The following is an 18,185-nucleotide window of genomic DNA, read 5'->3' as shown; positions in this document are numbered from 1 at the left end:
CCCCCCCCCGACAGGCGGCTTCACGCTGCCCGAAGGCCGGGGGCGCGCGTGACTCTCGTCCGCAGTGCGAGGGGTGTGCCTCCCGCAGCCCAGGGCGCGGAAGCGGGAGGACGCCCGGGGCTGGGAGCCGCTGCTCTCGCTTTCTCGTCGTCGCGCACGTCCTCCCGGGAGGCGTCCCGTGACCGGCGCGATGAGCGCCAACGAGGACCAGGAGGTGAGTCCCCCTGGCCGGGTTCCCCTTTCCCCCGCGCTGGCGCGGTGCCTCGGCTCCGAGGGAGGGCGACTGACCTCGCGAGGCCCGGCTGCGACCCGGGTCCGGGACGAGCGCCCCCGCACGTGCCTTCGCCCCTCTGCGGCGCACAGAGCCTGGCTGGGGTGCCCCAAGTTGACCGGTGTCCTGGTGGGGGGGTTGGGGGGGTGCAGGCGCGCGGGAAGGGGAAGGGTTAGCTTCTGCCTCCGCTCCCCCCACCCCATCTCAGTTTTGCAAGCCCGGGGGGTGGCCCCACGCCTCCTTAATAACAAGGATGAGTGTCCTTGGTTGGCGACCCAGTGCTCCCGGCCCACCTTCAGTCCTCAAGGTTCTTGTTGTAGCGCTTGTGTACTGAGTTACATTGTTTGGCATCTGATCACTTTTAAACTTTCAAATCTCTTGGCCGGTAGGGAGAGGCTTCCCTGAGTTAGTTAAATTTCTGGTGGAGGAAGATAATGACACTGGTTTCTGGCCTTATTGTTTGGTGGCATCATTTATCCATCTGGTGGTTGTCCAGTGGAAACGAAGTCTATTTTGAGCACACACGTGCCACCTGAATCGTATGGTTTGTGCTCAGATATTCTCTCGTGAAATGCCACGTTGACGTTGAATCATATGATCAGGGAGTAACACAGGTCATCTCTAAGGGGAACCTTCTCTAGCGGTGTCGTGTGTACAGATGGAAAGGAGTTGGCGGGGGCAAAGTGAACGCCCCAGGGCTGCGCAGTGAGCTTGTGGGTAGACTCAGGACTGGAATCCGAGTCTCCCAGGTACGTAACTCACTCTTCATTTAGAATATATTTCTTGAAAGGTGGCACTTTCCATGATAGATGTGGTAGTCTCTCTGGACTGGAAGTTACCTGTAAAGGACCCCAATGTCCAACAAGCTAATTGATATGTGAATCCCTTCGAAACCGTTCTTGCCTGGTGAGTTTCTAAGCGGAGGCATGAACAAGTTGGTACTGTGAACCATGGAGCATAAAATGTAACGTTTCTCCAAGTCTGGCCCAGGGAGCAAAGCTTAGAACCTTTGGGGTGGTTGTTAGACAAACGGAAGCCTGTACTTTGCCTGGAATTTACCGACCTGGAATTCCTGGGGAGCCCAGAGATCTCTATTTTAATAATAGAATTCCATGCTTCTTCCACATGACTGATTTTCACATCTTTGAAGACAGTTTTCTGCCCAGTTTTTCCGACGTCCTGTCCTCATACGCAGTGGTTCCTTTTAGCTTTTCTCCATATGTCCATTCTTTTTGTTCTTTCAGTCTCCTGGAATCGTGTCTGTGCACAGATTACGTTTATTTGTGTCCTGTTTTCTACGGGTAGTTCCTGTCAACTACAACCCTTTAAGTGCCGTGTACAAAGCAATTAGTTTTTCATCCTCCTTTCGTTTGTTTAGGTATCTGAGATACATTCTTCCACCCACCCTGTAAAATTTCATGTGGTTAGATGGTTTTGCAAGGGTATTCTGAATTCTTGGGCTACCAGCGCGATTCACTATCCCATCAAATTGTCATTCATAAACTTGCTAAGCCTGCCTTCAATTTTTGTTCCGGTCCTACTCCTTAGTTAAAATATGTGAAAGGATTAAGGGCAGGAGGAGGAGTACTAGATCTGAAATAAGGTGGTTGTTTCTGATCTAATCTCAGTTGCTCTTGAATCCAGTTTGAACTCCTGTATTTGTTTTCCTGTGAAGGTAGCAAGAGGTGCCTTGCCGAAACTCATGTGGGCCTTCCCCTGATGTGCCAGCCAAGTCACCCTCTCTAGGAAAGGGTGCTTCCATTTATCTTGCTGTTCGTCCGCTTGCCAATGCTCAGGGACTTCTACTCTTTATTCCCCTGGGACCCCAAGCACCGTTTCTTTAATAATCTGTTCTCAAATTTTGTCTGTCTTAGTCTGTAGAATTCATGACCCGCATCTTTTTGAAACGTAAAATACATACCCAAGTGATGTCTTTCCTTGCTTCTCTTCTCGGGCGTTCATCAGTCATCACAAGTGTGATGGAGTCCTCACCCGTCAGCCCACAGTGCTCTCAGAAATATTTCCAGGCAAGGATTATTAGTGACATTTTCTCTTGCAGTCCCTTTTGCGTCTTGGGTAGAGCCTTGTCAACCTGTTTCTAACCATCTTTTTTTTTTTTTTTAAGTTCTTTCTGTTGTCCATTAATGTTTTTTCAAGTTTGGTATTCTGGGGGAAGGATTAAAGTAACTATTAGTATTAATATTGTGTTACTATGTTGCACATGGACTATATACATTGTATACAAATGTTATAAACATGGAAGGCGAAAAAGGTAGCTAAGTTTTACACAGTGGAATGGTCTTGAATGGAAACTGATCCATTTACACCACTAAGCAAAACTCACTTGATTCATTTTTTTTCAGATGGAACTGGAAGCATTACGTTCTATTTATGAAGGAGACGAAAGCTTCCGGGAATTGAGTCCAGTTTCATTCCAGTACAGGGTAAGACGCGGCACAGACAGGAGCCCTTGCGACTGTTCCAGAAAAGGATGAAGCTAAGGGCACCTGGGTGTCTCAGTCAGTTAAGCTTCCCACTTCAGCTCAGGTCATGATCTCGCAGTTCGTGAGTTCCAGCCCCGCGTCGGGCTCTCTGCTGGCAGCTCGGAGCCCGGAGCCTGTTTCGGATTCTGTGTCTCCCTCTCTCTCTGCCCCTCCCCTGCTCACACTCTGTCTCTTTGTCTCTCAAAAATAAATAAACATTTAAAAAAAAATCTTTTTTTTATAAAAGATTGAAGCTTGCTAAAAATGCTGTGTGTTTTTTTTTAATGATTTTGTATTTTGAATTTAGTGGTTTAAATTTATTACATCTTTGGGTTTTCCAGAGCATTTGAATGAAAGCTTCACCACCGTGACATCAGTTATTTCTAACTTTTGAAAACAATTCAGAAACTTTTTCTGAATTTTTGAAATTTTTTTATTTTTTCAAGTTTATTTATTTTGAGAGAGAGAGAGAATGAGTGGGAGAGGGCAGAGAGAGAGAGAGAGAGAGAGAGAGAGAGAGAATCCCAAGCAAGCTCCATGCTGTCAGCACAGAGCCCCACAAGGGGCTCGAATCCACGAATCTGAGGTCATGACCTGAGCCAAAATCTAGAGTTGGAGGCTTAACCAACTGTGCGAACCAGGCGCCCCAATTCAGAAACTTTTAAAAATCAAGATAAATTTGTTTTTATTGTGACAGAATCATCAAATGTTAGAAATGGAAGAAACCTTGGAAATTATATAATTTTGCCTTCTAATCTTAAAGGTAATTTTTCTCAGTCGTAGCTTCCTAAGCTTTCCAAGCTGATCCTGATAAATACTAGATTTAAAATCCAGGTCTCTAATCCAAATCTAGAGTTATTTTTACTACCTTATGATATAATCAAGAAAAGTTGATATTTTCCTAATTCCATGTAATCAATATGTGTGAATATTTTTTACATTATGTGTTATGTCAGTTTTTCTCTAAAAGGGAAATATAACTTATAACTGTTTTCAACATGAAACAGTACCAGTATCTTATTTTGTAAATAAATAACGTAAAAACCACTTATCCAGATGATTATAAGTGGTAGTAATATGAGAAAGTTTTTTTGTAAAAGATTTGCAGTTATTTATGTCATCTAAAGTAAGTGAGACGATACATACATAATTATAGACATCACAGGAAATAGATTATCTATAATTACTTTCTTTAGATATTCTCCCCTCTGCTCCACTCCTCTTGATTCCCTTTCAAGCTCAGTAATTCTTAGGCCACTCCATGGATAGGAAGACGAAAGACTTTGAATAGCCAAGGTTAACAATGGAGTTAAGTCCTAGACCTTCAATTTGAATCCGCCTGCCTGCCCAGACTTCCCCAATAACTGCCACTCTCCCCTTAGCAAATGGGAGACCGAGAATTGCCCCATCCTTTCCTAAATACCCGTTTTAACAACAGCAGCTACTCGTCGAGCACAGTGTACAGAATGTGGTAGGACGTGCGTGTGTCCTACGGGATGGATTTAAAGGGAATAAAAAGTGAGGTTTAGAAACCTTACCTTGTCTGTTGTGACAGTCGGAGGACAGGGGCACAGTCCTGGCCGGGTTATAGTCAGACCCCTCACTCAGTTCCTGTGCAGACTGGTTTAGTAGCCTGCTGAGCAGTTCTTCCCTTCTGGTTCTGTCCTCAGCTTCCCTCAGCACCTCCCCACTAGTCCTTTCTCAGGCTACTGGTCAGCTCTCTGAGACATGTAATTAGTTACCCCAGCCCTTCTTTTAAAAAGGTTTCTCCTGCCTATAGAATAAGGATTAAATGCCTTAGCTTGACACTCAAGTCCCTTCTGTTTGCCCCACACTGCCTCTCCAGATTTTCCCAGCCACCACTGTCCATTAGCCATAGTAGCCTGTGGAACATTTCTCTGCATTAAAAAAAATGTTTTTAATGTTTATTTATTCTTGAGAAAGAGAGAGAAACAGAGTGCGAGCGAGGGAGGGGCAGAGAGAGAGACACACACAGAATCCGAAGCAAGCTCCAGGCTCTGAGCTGTCAGCACACAGCCCAACGCGGGACTGGAACTCATGAGTCATGAGATCGTGAGCTGAGCTGAAGTCAGACGCTTAACCCACTGAGCCACCCAGGTGCTCCTCCTGCATTTTTAATACCGTGCCCATGGACACATCATTTGCTCTGCCCCTCACCTCGCATCCCTCATCCAGCCTTCTTCTCCTTTAATCCCTCTCTCGGGCTCCTCTGTGATGTATTTGGGCCATGTCTCCTCGTCGTTGACTTTAAAGCCGAGCTGGCCATCCCCCGTGTCCTCACACTTTGTTCCATCCCCTTGAACGTTTAATCATGACGCAGTTTGGTGTATTACCTAAACATCTGCCCCCCTTGAAGACAGGCATGGTCTTGTCTCTATCTCTGCATCTTCCATACCTAGCACTGCAGGAGCCATGTGGCACGTTGTTTTTACACGCACCTTGAAAAAGGACTCAGTGCATAAAGCAAGTAATTTTCATCACTTTTTTTTATCATCTCTGCATTTGAAACACAAGCATAAACCAAGTATGTAATCAACTTACGTAGGTGAATATCAACAGAGCCCTAAGTTTGACATACTTTCTAAGCCTCATCTTATATTGCTGTGTCTTGTGATTGAGGATGAGGGGAATAAAAATGTAGTGGTCAGAGAGAGTAAAGGTAAATCAAATAACAATTTGGGATGAAATTTTTTTTAATCTGTTGCTATTGTCTAAAAATAAATATTAAAAAAACCCCAACATATATACTAGAAATATTACGGTGGAAATTAGCATAGCTTTGCGCAAGGAGATGCTGATTTGTGAGTTATTCCATAGTTGTATTAGAAAAATCACCATTTTGGGGCACCTAGGTGGCTTAGTTGGTTGAGTGTCCAACTCTTGATTTCAGCTCAAGTCATGCATGATCCCAGGGTCGTGGGATCGAGCCGTGTGTGGGGCTCTGTGCTGAGCCTGGAGCCTGCTTGGGATTCTCTCTGTCTCTCTCCCTCTGCCCCTCTCCCCGACTTGTGCACATGTGCGCTCGCTCGCTCTCTTTCTTTCTCAAATAAATAAGTTAATTAATTTTTAAAAATCACCATTTTGCTGCTGCCAGCACAATGATGGTTTTGGGCAAGGATCATTAATAGATGCTAAAACCTTTGGGTGAGAAGATGTTGCGAGACAATGTATTCACATGGTTTTGTAGTGTCACTCCACAGATTACTTCTTAATTACAAAATGGAAAAGATACCTTTACATTGAAGAGATTTGGAGAATATCACCTTAACCAAGTGATCAAGCTTAGTATCACCAGTGACGATTCCAGAAGATCTTATGTGCCTCCTTATCTGATGCTATGGGAATATACCACAGCACCTGCACAGTATCCTTACCAAAATATTTAATCGGACTTGGAATAGAGGAAACAATCAGTCCTGATCTGGGAACATTATACAAGAAAACTGCCCTCGATTATTTTTGTCATGAAAGATATTGAAAAGGCAGACAGGGTGGCTGGGTACTGTTCTAAATTAAAGCAGGATTTGAAATTTGGCAGCCAAATGTAATCCATGATCCTTAATGGATTACAGATTTACGGGTTGAGGAGGTGGTTTATTAAAGACACTTTAGATATGCTTGGGGAACTTTTTAGATGGATTATGAATTAGATAATATTTCTGTATCAATGTTGAATTTCTTGGGTGTGATAATGGTAGTGTGGTTATAAAGGAAAACGTCCTTGTTTTTAGGATACTCTACCCAATAAATATTTCAGGACGTTTTACCATGTCTTACTTTCAAAGAGTTCAACAAAAAACAAAGGAAAACAAGCCACCCGCCTGGGGCCAGGGGTTGGTTCTGTAGTGGAAAGGAAGAAAGGGAAATGGATGGAAGCAGAGGTATTTGGTGAATAAGGTACATGTCAATGAGTGCTCGTTGTCTTATTCTAGTTTCTCTGCGAGATTAGCATTTTTCCAAGTGAAAAGTAGGGGCGAGCAAAAGAAATAAAAAAGACGTCTTTAAATTATTCAGGTGAAGGGGGTCAAAAGTTACAGACTTCCAGTTAGAAAAAAGTAAGTAAGGGAAATGTAATGTTCAGCATGGTGACTCTAGTTCATTGTATCGTATTATATATTTGAAGGTTGGTAAGAGAGTAGATCTTGAAAGTTCTCATCCAGCCTAAGGCATTCCTAAACCTTATCTCTTTGCCTTTTTTCTCTAAATTTTACATTTCATTTTCTGGTCTCTTGGAATTGGGCTAATGTGTAGCAATTCACTTGTTCTTGATGCCTCTTATGATTTGGCAATTAGAAAACTTCAGACAAAGATGAAGGGTTTCAGGTTGGTTTATTATCTTTGTGCATTCCCTTCCTGTCCCCCACAGTTGATGTCTGCCTTCAAAAAGTTTTGATGAGACAAAAATTATGTAAGACAGTCTCGGTACTGGGAAAAGCTGAAGGGCTGCCTGGAGAGACAGGCCGTGAACATCAAAAGTCAGACTCTATTCATACGGCCCTCAACTCCTACGAGTTTTAGCCCGTACTCCTGAACTTTTCAAAATACTACGTTTCTGACCTGATCGTGAGCACTGGCAATAATTCATCATTTAAAAAGTCATAGTAAATACTCTGTCTTTGTATCACTTTTTACAAGCCTAAGATTTCCCTTTTCTTCAGATAGGTGAAAATGGCGATCCCAAAGCCTTCTTAATAGAGATTTCCTGGACAGAAACATATCCCCAAACACCTCCAATTATATCTATGAACGCTTTTTTTAACAACACCATGTGAGTAGTGTTTTGTTCTCATTGTTTTTTTGTAACACTCCCCCTTACTTTTTTCTCAGCAGTATATTTCTTGTGCGTTGTAGATCATCAGCTGTCAAGCAGAGCATATTAGCCAAGTTACAGGAAGCAGTGGAAATTCATCTCGGGACCGCCATGACCTACACATTGTTTGAATATGCCAAGGACAATAAAGAGCAGTTCATGGAGAATCACCACCCCATTAATTCTACGGTGAGCTTGTGATTAGTTTGGGTCAGGTTTTTTTGTTGTTGTTTTGCTTTCACTCTGCTACTAATTAATCCTTACTGGTTACTATTTTTTTTAATTGGAAGGAAATTTTGTGTTAAACGTTTTATCTATTTTTCAGACAGAGACACAGTGCGAGCTGGGGAGGGGCAGAGAGAGGGAGGGAGACACAGAACCCAAAGCAGGCTCCAGGCTCTGAGCTATCAGCACGGGGCCCGACACGGGACTCGAACTCACAAACGGCGAGATCATGACCTGTGCCAAAGTCAGCTGCTTAACCGACTGAGCTACCCAGGCGCCCCGATTTTGTGTTAGATTTAAAATAAGTTACATCTGAGTTAAATAAGAATAATGAATTTTAGATTTCTTGGTATTTATTTAACTTCAAAAATGAAATTGTATCCCCTAGATCTTACCCTTCATATAAGGCTAGAATACCTCATGTGCCTGCCCAAACAGATACTGTTGGGGCACCCGGGTGGCTCAGTTGGTCAAGCGTCTGACTCTTGACTTTGGCGCAAGTCATGGTCTTGCGGTTTGTGAGTTCGAGCCCCACATCAGTCTCTGCCCTGAGAGTGCAGAGTGCTTGAGATTATGTCTCCTTCTCCCTCTGCCCCTCCTGCATTCTCTCTCTCTTGCTCTGTCTCTCGCAAAACTAAACAAACTTAAAAAAGCAAAGGAATGTTATAAAAAAAAAGACATTGTTGAACCAAGTATTTTTTTTTAATTTATTTAATGTTTTCATAAAGCTTATAGAGGATTCTTACGTAGCACTAAGATACATGTGAAATTACTTTCTTCATGAGGCAAATTTAGTTGTAGATAGTCTTGCCACAGTTCACTTTGAAGTTGGTGCAAGCTTAAAGAGACTTCATTAAGAGTATTTTAGGAAATAATCATCTTTCATGATCTTAGGCATCTACATATTAGACCCCTTTGCACCAAGTCATGTGCTTAAAGAATTTCAGCGGTCGGGGTCCGTCGAGTTTGGTGAACCAAACTGTAAGCTGTTTGACAGCAAAGGCTGCGTGTCTTCTATTTGAGCAATTCTGGCTTCCACATTCCTAACAGAACACGGAAGAACACGGAGGGCAGCCAGAGAGGCCATCGGGCAGGGCAGCAAAGCTCATGGCCTGCGGGCCAGACCACGTGGCCCGGAAAACCCTCCCTGCACCGCTTGCTATGTGATGTGACTTCTCTTGGTGGGAGGAAGGAGGCAGATGTGTTAACCTCACTAGGCTCGATTTATTCATTTGTAAAAGCGGGGATTATAACGGCATCTACCTCGTAAGATTGCAGTAAGGATCAGATGAGTACTATACGTACATCATTTACAGCAATGCTTGGCAACTAGGAAGCATTTTAAATTGTGTGGATCACACTCTGCATGAATCCAAATTGAAATCTTTTTCTTCATTTCTTCAGAGAATCAGGATTTTCTAGGTAGGCACATGCGATTTTCCTAAAGACCTACTTAAATTTCCAAATAAAGCAAATCAATTGAATTGTGAAGTTACCTTAGTACTTTAGAGCTTCAGTGTGATACTGGTGTCAGATCTTCTTTCTCGGGACCTGGTTATAATAATTGAGCTAATATTATGTAAGCCCTTCTATGTGAACTTTTGGAAGAGTGACATCAATGTGCTAATGACACCTGCCCTAATAAATGAATATTATAATACAGGGTTCTTTTACTTCATAAATCTAAAAATTGTCAACTCACTTGTGGATGTGGCCATATTTAGTGTAATTCGATAAGTTTTAAGGCATTGGTATAGGAATTATTTTTTTTTCTAGATACCCATAAGCAGTATCATCTCCGTTGAAACTCCTAATACAGCCCCATCAAGTAAGAAAAAAGACAAAAAAGAACAACTTTCAAAAGCTCAGAAACGTAAGCTGGCAGATAAAACAGGTTTGTGTTTGTTTTTGTTTTTTTAATAACACAGATAAATAGGTTGCTTTTTAATATGATATGAGTGTTTAATCAGTATATTTAGGTTTAGAAGAGAAGGTCTCGTCTCTTCATTCTTGGAACATTTGGATCAGACACTGTCCTTGGTCACGGATATATATTGAAAGTATTTACCACTAATTCACCACCAGACATCACCACGTGAGGAGAAGGTAACTGAGCGGCAAAATAACGACAAATGAGTCTTGAGACTGAGAAACAGCAGAATAGCATAGCAAAGTGAGTCCAACTCGTACCCTTCGCCACATGTTGGGATTTTCCTATTTGCTTATCTCTATGGGAGACACGTGTAGTACTCCAAATTATTTTGAACTCTAGCTTTCGTTTGAAATGAAGTTTGGTATACCATTCAGTCTTTGCACAAATAAATGGTTTAATGCTTTTGTCTGTACTCAATTCATTTTTTACAACTACAGTAAGATTTAAGAACAGAATTCCTGTGTCTACTAAAGCAGAGTCATTTTGTATGCACCTTTAGAAGAGAGTTCTAAATTCTAGCTCATACCATCAATAATGTTTGATCTCTTTATTTAACCTGAAAGTTTGCAAATTGGTATCAGTCCGTAAACTTTTTTCTGGTCAAGAACAATGAGGACATTACCGTGGACGCATATAAACATTTGAATACATATATATAAGTGTGTCCATGTGTACATATGTCTGTACGTGTGTGTGTGTGTGTGCATGTGTGTGTGTTATTGATATAAGGTTACAAGTCGCCCTTCATTGAGAGGAACTGACCCTTGTACTTTGGTGAGGAAGTTTAAAATAATGCCCTTTCTTTTACAAAGTGATGGCAGTTTTTTGGTTGTTGATGCTTTGTTTAACATCCTGCGTGACAGAATGAAAAGATCACGACCCTGTGCTGGCCCTCAAGATACATTTTTGAAGTTGAATGGTTTGTGAAATAAAAAATCAGGGAATCCATTATACCTAATGTCAGAGCAGAATTAAAGCATGAACAACCGAAGCAGTGGATTGTTAGCTGTTGTAATCTATTCTCTAGAATTTTAGTTAATCTTTTTAAGCTGTAGCATTTCTGTTGGTTTGTCACCTGTTGTTTTCATACATAATGACCTATGATCATTCCCTTTCATTAATAGTTCCCTATCTCCATCTTTTTGGTGACGTCCACCTAAAAGGGATTATCTTTCTATAGTTATGGTATAGGAGTTTGGGACCTGGATTCTAAATAAAACTTGAATAGGACAGTCATGGCGCTACGGGTAGGTTTTAGTTACCCACATTGGTGCCCTGCCCCCATGCCCCGTATAACTCAGTAAACAGTGGGATAAGATTCTTACTGACATGAAGGAGGAAAGAAGTATTAGCATCTAAAATTGAGCTCCACTAATATTGCCTCTGTCCTATAAGAATCATGAGGTTAGTGTCTACTTCCCTGTGTAAAATTAATGTACTGGTTTTGAATGCAGATTTTGAAGATTCCATAAAATGAGATGTATATAGATATACCGAGCATACAGGAAATCAAGCCGTGTTAAATTAAAACACTTATATTGTATTTATTAAACGATTCTTCAAGTTTAAATATTCTGTCACCAGAACGAAATCGCTTTGTAAACTATAAATTCTTACATAAAGTTTGAGCTTATTTTTAAGTGCTCCCAATAGATTAAAGGCCTGTCAGATTAAACAATGTTAGATGAAATAAGTCCTATTTTCTCAGGCCACAAAAGTTAATAAAGAAGTTGCCCGGGCCTCCTCTTAGTCTTGGGGCTGAACGTTTGTTTACAAGGTCTCTTGTCTTGAGCCTGGCTCCCTAGTGTAAAACACGCCCGGAGCAGCAAAGTAACACAACTCCTTACCTTAAATAAGCCGTGAGCTTATAGAAAGCAAATAAAATTGTACAAGTGCATGAAACTAATAAATTGATTAGCTCCTCTTTCTGGCTTTTCCAGCTCACCTCCATATTTTTTCCCCCTTAGTATCAGGTTTTGTCTTGAATGAAATGCGGTAAATGTGAAAAGGGAGTACATCGAATTACTTTGCCAGTGTCCCCGGCAGAGCCGTGCTTCCAATTCCCAGTGATGATACACTAGCCATCTCACTTCATAATATGTGATTTAAATTTTAATTTGTTGCATGGGATAGTGTGCAAAAGCTGATTTATTCAAATGGTAATTAATTTAAAAATTACTGCTTGGTCTTGGAAGTAAAGTCCCTATTTTCTCTTCTAGATCACAAAGGACAGCTTCCCCGAGGATGGAACTGGGTTGACGTGGTGAAGGTACGTAACGCGTATAATCTAAGCCTCAGACAGTTGTTACGATTATGCCGTCAAATAATGAAACTCATATCTTCCATTCTTTCCCCCCTCCACCTTTGAATTTTACTGGGATGGCTGTTTCCTTTTTTACTTCAGCATGTAAGTATTTTTGAAATATCCTTCGCATTCTTTTCTTTCCTACACCTTCAGTTTTAGATTTTCTTTTTTGAAATAATGGAAAATGTGAAGATCTAAGTTATGAGTACGCTAAAGTATGACTTTACGTAACTACCTCTGAATAATGAATGTGCCTCACTGTGACTGAACTAGCAGGAGCGTGTATGGAAGCTGAAGAAACAAGTCATTGAAAGGAATGCTTTGATTTCTTAATAGAAATGAGTTTTTTGGGTTTTGGAGGGTTTGTCTGTTTGTTTGTTTAGAGCAAACCCTAGATGGGGTTTCCCATCACTGTCAACAAGAGTTTTCTGTTTTTCTTGTTTAAAATCATTCACTTTTCACCTTGAAGTATTTTGCCAACTTCTCTCCATTGATTGTTTTTCTTGAGTTATTCGTAGTTTTAAATAAAGTGATACTTAGCACAGTAAGTTAATTCTCTCTGTAGGACTTCGTGAAATGAGTTTCGCATGACAATTAGTGCCACTGCTGCTGTGAGAAGTAATTGATACGATTCAAGAGTGGTTAAAGGTTAGGATTTTAGTGACCACCTACAAATACACGTAATGTATAAGCAGTATATTCTTTAAATTTTTTTTTTTTTTTAACGTTTATTTATTTTTAAGACAGAGAGAGACAGAGCATGAACAGGGGAGGAGCAGAGAGAGAGGGAGACACAATCTGAAACAGGCTCCAGGCTCTGAGCTGTCAGCACAGAGCCCGACGCGGGGCTCGAACTCACAGACCGTGAGATCATGACCTGAGCCGAAGTCGGACGCTTAACCGACCAAGCCACCCAGGCGCCCCATAAGCAGTATATTCTTAAAGTTTATGTGAAAGTCAGTTCTCTGGGCCGTGGGATACCTTTTCTATAGAAACTGTTGAAAAGAAGCTTTGTGCTTCTAGAATCTAGTACAAAAATAGTCCTGGGAGTAGGGAACCATGAGCTGCCATTGTAATAAAGAAGCGGTATGTCTTGTCCCCTTCCGGGGCCAGAGACTGACCGTACACAAGACACCTGTATGGGAGCAGCATCTCCAGCATCCTCTCACTTGCCCAGGCCCCTCCACCGATGCCTGCTGGGTACTGCGTGTTGTCCCAGGTGTGCTTGTAGGTACCTCACCAGCTCGGTCGTTTCCCTCTGCAGAATGCTTCATGCCTGAGAACGAGCTGTCTCCTAACTCAGAACAGAAGTGCCTCTTTTCAGGCAGCAGATCTCCCTGGAAACTGGGAAGACGAAATTGTCCTATTAATCCAAAATTGTCCCAGAGCGGGGGATAGTACCCCTCCTTCCCTAGCTCTGGAAATTTCGTTTTTTGTTTGTTTTTCAGAGAGTCCTCATTAATATAAATTAGAATTTCAAGAAACATAAAAGAAATGAAGATATAAATAACCCAGTCATTTTAAGAGGGAGGTTCCCACCGAGGCATGGTTTGGACTCAGAAGCCATTAGCCCAAGTGCTGGAGAATAGTTGTTTCTAAGTGTGGTCTTTGGACCCCTAGAGGTCATAGAGGCTCTCTGGGGGTCTGCAAGGTCAAAACTATTTATATCTTAACATTAAAGTGTTGTTCGTCCTTTTTCCGCATTCTCTCACAAGTGGACGGTGGTGTTTACCGGAGGCTGCGGGGAGTGTGATGGTGCCATCACTAATACTCTTCTGTTAGAGCACTAATAGAATGTGCGATTTTAGAGTCTTGTGTTTTCCAGAATTTTCTAAGGTAGTGAGTAGGTGTAGAATCTAAGTGTGTGTGTGTGTGTGCATTTTTACATGAAGTCAGTTTGTCCTTAATACTTGTACCGTGTTCTTGTTAGCCGTTTTCCATGATACCTGCCGTACAGTAGAAGCAGATTTGCAAAAACCCAGCTGTCTTCTGTTGAGCTCAATGATAAAGAAATTTACAAAAATGTAATACAACACTATTCTTCACATTAAGTTTTATTAGTTTGTTTTAGAAAATGCAGTTTTTCGTTTAAGAAATGTTATTCAGTTATCATGCAATGTGTTGATTGTTATTTTTTACATGAATTAAATTTCTCAGTTTTAATTTCAAATGCAGTAGGTATAACCTACGTTAAAAACAAGTTTTTTAAGATCCTCAAAGTGGAAAGAGGAGCTGGGGCCAGAATGTTTGAGGACTGCTACTCTTAGCAGTTTCTGCCTTTCACAGCCTCTCACATTCTCTGGGGTCCTCGGGCTTTGAGTTCAGTGGGGATTTCTTGGTGGCTGGGTCTTTATTCTGGTCAGAATTGTGTGTGTGTCAATCTTTGGGGACATCCCCCCTCCCTCCCCACCCCCTGGCTTGCTAACTTCCTTGGATTGTTATAGAAAAGACTTGCAATTTAAGATTTGTATCACTTTTTTAAAACTGTACTTAATTTATGTGGGGTTTTTTTTTTTTGCCACAGTTTTAAAAATTTTTAAAGTTTATTATTTGTGATAGAAAACAAAAATAGGAGAATATTCATTTTATAAATGGCACCTGTTGTGGTTCCAATTTATTTCTTGGAAAACTTTGAGGGATGCCCCCCCCCCGCCCTTGATCTATTGAGGTTATATTTTTAATGAATCCTGTTTAAAGTAGCTGAGCCTTAAGATGAAAACTAGTTAAATAGTGAAAGCTGTAGATGGTGTAAGTTATGTGAATCTTGTTGCGTGGTGTTCTATCAACTATAAATATTTATTTCTGATGTTAAGTGGAAGTAATGAACTGTCAGATAACATGATAGCTTCACCTTGTTGACTATGTCTTTTATCTTTTTTTATAGTTAAGCAAAACTGGCTCTAAAGATGATGAATAGTGCTTGGAATTGGAGGCAAAGGAAGAGCGTCCTTTAAAAAGTAAACTGGGTTCGGGTTCAAAATCGTTCGTTACTCTTTTCTGGTATTGAGGTGGCTTTTTATAAAAACGGAATTTTTTTTTTGTATGTTTCTTACGTGAAGAAATGTTTTAACCTGAAAGTTCGTGAAGAGATCTGGTCGTATGAAATTATTTTCACAAACTTGCCTTAATAAAAGGTGAAATGTTACCGTTTAGTATACCTTATAAAGGTGGCTGAGCTTCGTAAACGGACAAAATGGGAAATAAGTAATCAAGGTGAATTTATATGATCTTATTCTAGTGGCTGTGATATTTTTTAGAGGAGGCGGCAGCCCCTTGGAAACTCTCAGCCCAGTGGGGCAGAATGCCGAGTCCACGGTGTTTCTCCAGCATGGTCCTTACCAGTAGACTTCTCGTCTGAACAGTGTCTTTATCTCTTCTTTCCCTTAGTTACTGAAGCACAAGTGGCTTCAGGGAAACCGAAATACTAGCATTTGAACGTTACACATAATATTCTTGGTAGTTTCTTCTTCGTTTTCAAGGGTGCACCGCTTCCTTTTAGTAAATGAGCATCTGTCTTACGCTTTTCTCTCGGTTTGGGTCCTGATGTTTGACCGTGAGAGTTCTCAGTGGTGTGTGGAATAGGAGAATATAAAAATAAATCTGCCAAATACACTCGAAAGCATTTGACTAGAAGTGCTGGTGCCCATTTAAAACGTCTCTCTTTGCTGCATATGCCAGGACGGAAGTAAAAATGCCTTACTAGTTAATTTTTGTATTGTCGGAGACCATGGTTTTAATAAATTCCTATTTATCTGCGACTGTGTGTTTCTAGTTGTCTGGTAACTGAGGTCTTCGAAGTGGTCTTAAAGCCACATTTCAAGTCTTGTTTCCCTTCAAGTATCTACATGGAATTCTCGGCCTGAGCATCTTTATCATAAGAGACATAGAAGTCTTTCAAATGCTGTATCATAGTTCATGCTTGATTGTTTTCAAAACCCCGAATAGGGAAACTATTAGTATAGCGTAAGCAGGAAGTTACTGATGTGTGTGCGTGTGTGTGTGTGTGCGCGCGTGTGTGCGTGTGTGTGTGATTTCCAGTGACTGCATTTGCTCCCCGGCTTTAAAACCCTAAGAACTGCTGCTGTATTGTCTAGAATGGTAGACTGTTGGTTCCTCAAGTTATACCCGTGCAGCTTGGGTCTGAGTTTTTAACGAATAATTAACTTTTAAAGATGTGTCTTCAGCATAAGAGCAGTTTGAGTTGTATCCCCGGCTTTCCCCAGGTTAATATTAGGCTCTGTTCAATCGTTTGAATTGCAAAGTAAATACTGTGCAATCATGGTGAAGGAGTGTAATCTGATTTTCAAAAGCTGAATCACATTTCATATCTTGAAGTTACGTAATGGAAACAGTAATGGAAACCACTGGCAAGACCACTGGAACATGCCATCTTTTGGGGGGGGGGGGGCTTGCGTGCGTGGTTTTGGTTGAGTTGATTTGTTGGCTTGTTTTTAAAGAAACTGAAACAGCTATATCCGCCAGTGGGACGAACTGTGTTTTGCTCTGAAGACCGTGACATCGTTCAGGCTCACATTGTGGCTCCTAGATGACAAAGAATAATGCTAGTTAAATGCCAATGAACTATTTTTACTCTTTTTATATGAACTGTACAAATTTGGGGGGGGATGGTGGCAGTGGTGCCTCTAACTACCTTCTGTGAAACACTTGAACTTTCTCATCTGTATTGCCATCATCTGTTTGACACCCCAGTATATTTTCTCAAAGTCTGTTCACCTGAAACTGTATGGAATGACATGATTGATAAGCAATAAAACCTGAAGTACACGCTCATTTTTCTATGTGTTTTATTTCAGATCAATTGCGAGAGAATTGTTGATTTTACAGATTTGCACAGACTTAGGGTGTAAGATGTGCCCTCCTACCAGATACTGTTTAAAATGCTGGGTTAAGAAGACATTTTGTAATGAGCTGACAAGAAGGTAGGGAGTACCCAGAGTCCAATAAATGAAGATTGGAAGCTTGAGGTTAAGAACAGCTTTGGTTTTTACAGAGTCGGGGGGCCCAGAAGACACATGAAGTCTGCGGTCAACTCAGGGTAAAAAGGGGCACACGCACACGCACGTATGCACAGCATGCCTGAGGTGGGGACCCTGAGGAAAAGTTCCCGTCTTGAAATTTGGTTCTTTCTAGGTGGAAGGGTGAAATGTAAACATGTACCCTCCTAATGACTTACACGTTACCTCACACCTGGATTTCAGCCCAACTTCTTCCCCGTATGAGCAATCTAAAAAAAAATCCGTCAACCCAGGATTTTGAAGTGGTATCAACTGGGGTGCCTAGCTGGCTTAGTCAGTAGACCATGTGACTCTTGGTCTTGAGGTTGTGAGTTTGAGCCCCATGTTGGGTGAAGCGATTGCTTAAAAAAATAAAATCTTAAAGCAGAATTAGTGGTGCCTGGGTGCCTCAGTTGGTTAGGCGTCCGAGTTCGGTTCAGGTCACGATCTTGGGGTACGTGGGTTCGAGCCCCGCGTCGGGCTCTGTGCTGACAGCTGGGAGCCTGGGGCCTGCTTCGGATTCTGTGTTTCCCTGTCTCTCTGCCCCTCCCCCACTCGCTCGCTCTCTTTCAAAAATAAATAAACATTAGAAATAAAAGGAAAAAGTGTTACCAATGGGGTAGAGCCTCTGGGCAACTGGTAGAAATGACCACAGATCGGCCCTGAAAGAACCCACCGTCCAGAGACCTCTGAAGAAGCTGCACACCTAGAGTGCTTGAAATGTACAGGCGTAGTCAAAAGCCACAGTACCCGGAAACAGGATGTTGTGACAGCAGGGAATTTGAGGGAATGAGGACTTCGAGGACGTATTGATCAGACAGAGACTCTTACATGTTAAGAGGAATTAAATCAGGATTGAGAAACTATTAAGGCTCGTCAAACAGATTTGAAAAAGAGCCAAATAGAGCTTCTCGAAAAGTGAAAACAGAATTAAAGTTACAGATGAAGACTAGTACTGCTTGCAAAGTGCGCTTCGGCAAATGTGAAGTATAAATATCCTTTGGAACAAAAGCGGTACTCAGTTGCGTTGTTGGGTTTTGTCTCGTTTTGATCGTAACATTAGAATCTGTCTCCACATCATTGGGGTCATGAGTTCGAGCCCCACATTAAGCTCTGGGCTGG

At 41.6% G+C, this 18,185-nt stretch overlaps 2 protein-coding genes across 13 annotated transcripts in view; one reads left to right on the top strand and one right to left on the bottom strand.

The window, feature by feature from the left end:
• Positions 1 to 72: 72 nt before the first annotated feature.
• Positions 73 to 16,839, top strand: RWDD4 (RWD domain containing 4). 3 transcript variants are annotated; one of them, XM_042982940.1, is made up of 9 exons: positions 73 to 214; positions 2,635 to 2,715; positions 7,434 to 7,543; positions 7,627 to 7,774; positions 9,587 to 9,704; positions 11,963 to 12,012; positions 12,148 to 12,150; positions 14,933 to 15,005; positions 16,506 to 16,585. In XM_042982940.1, exons 1-8 carry the CDS (start codon positions 191 to 193, stop codon positions 14,963 to 14,965), a joined length of 567 nt encoding a protein of 188 aa, XP_042838874.1. In that variant the 5' UTR covers positions 73 to 190; the 3' UTR covers positions 14,966 to 15,005; positions 16,506 to 16,585. The 3 variants fall into 3 exon arrangements, with proteins under 3 accessions (XP_042838874.1, XP_042838873.1, XP_042838872.1); XM_042982939.1 differs by lacking the exon at positions 16,506 to 16,585 and having other exon boundaries at positions 14,933 to 15,249; XM_042982938.1 differs by lacking the exons at positions 12,148 to 12,150; positions 14,933 to 15,005 and having other exon boundaries at positions 16,506 to 16,839.
• The window catches only part of ING2 (inhibitor of growth family member 2), a 98,391-nt gene continuing 96,651 nt past the window's right edge, over positions 16,446 to 18,185 (bottom strand). For all 10 annotated transcript variants that reach the window (XM_042982930.1, XM_042982932.1, XM_042982929.1 and 7 more), the window contains one exon: positions 16,446 to 16,590. The gene's annotated coding sequence lies outside the window, so the exon portion shown is untranslated. The remainder of the gene's footprint in view (positions 16,591 to 18,185) is intronic.

The sequence above is a fragment of the Panthera tigris genome, chromosome B1 (genome assembly GCF_018350195.1).
Source record: "Panthera tigris isolate Pti1 chromosome B1, P.tigris_Pti1_mat1.1, whole genome shotgun sequence".
In the NCBI taxonomy this organism is placed as follows: Eukaryota; Metazoa; Chordata; class Mammalia; order Carnivora; family Felidae; genus Panthera; species Panthera tigris.
This window is presented reverse-complemented; position numbering and strand designations above follow the sequence as displayed.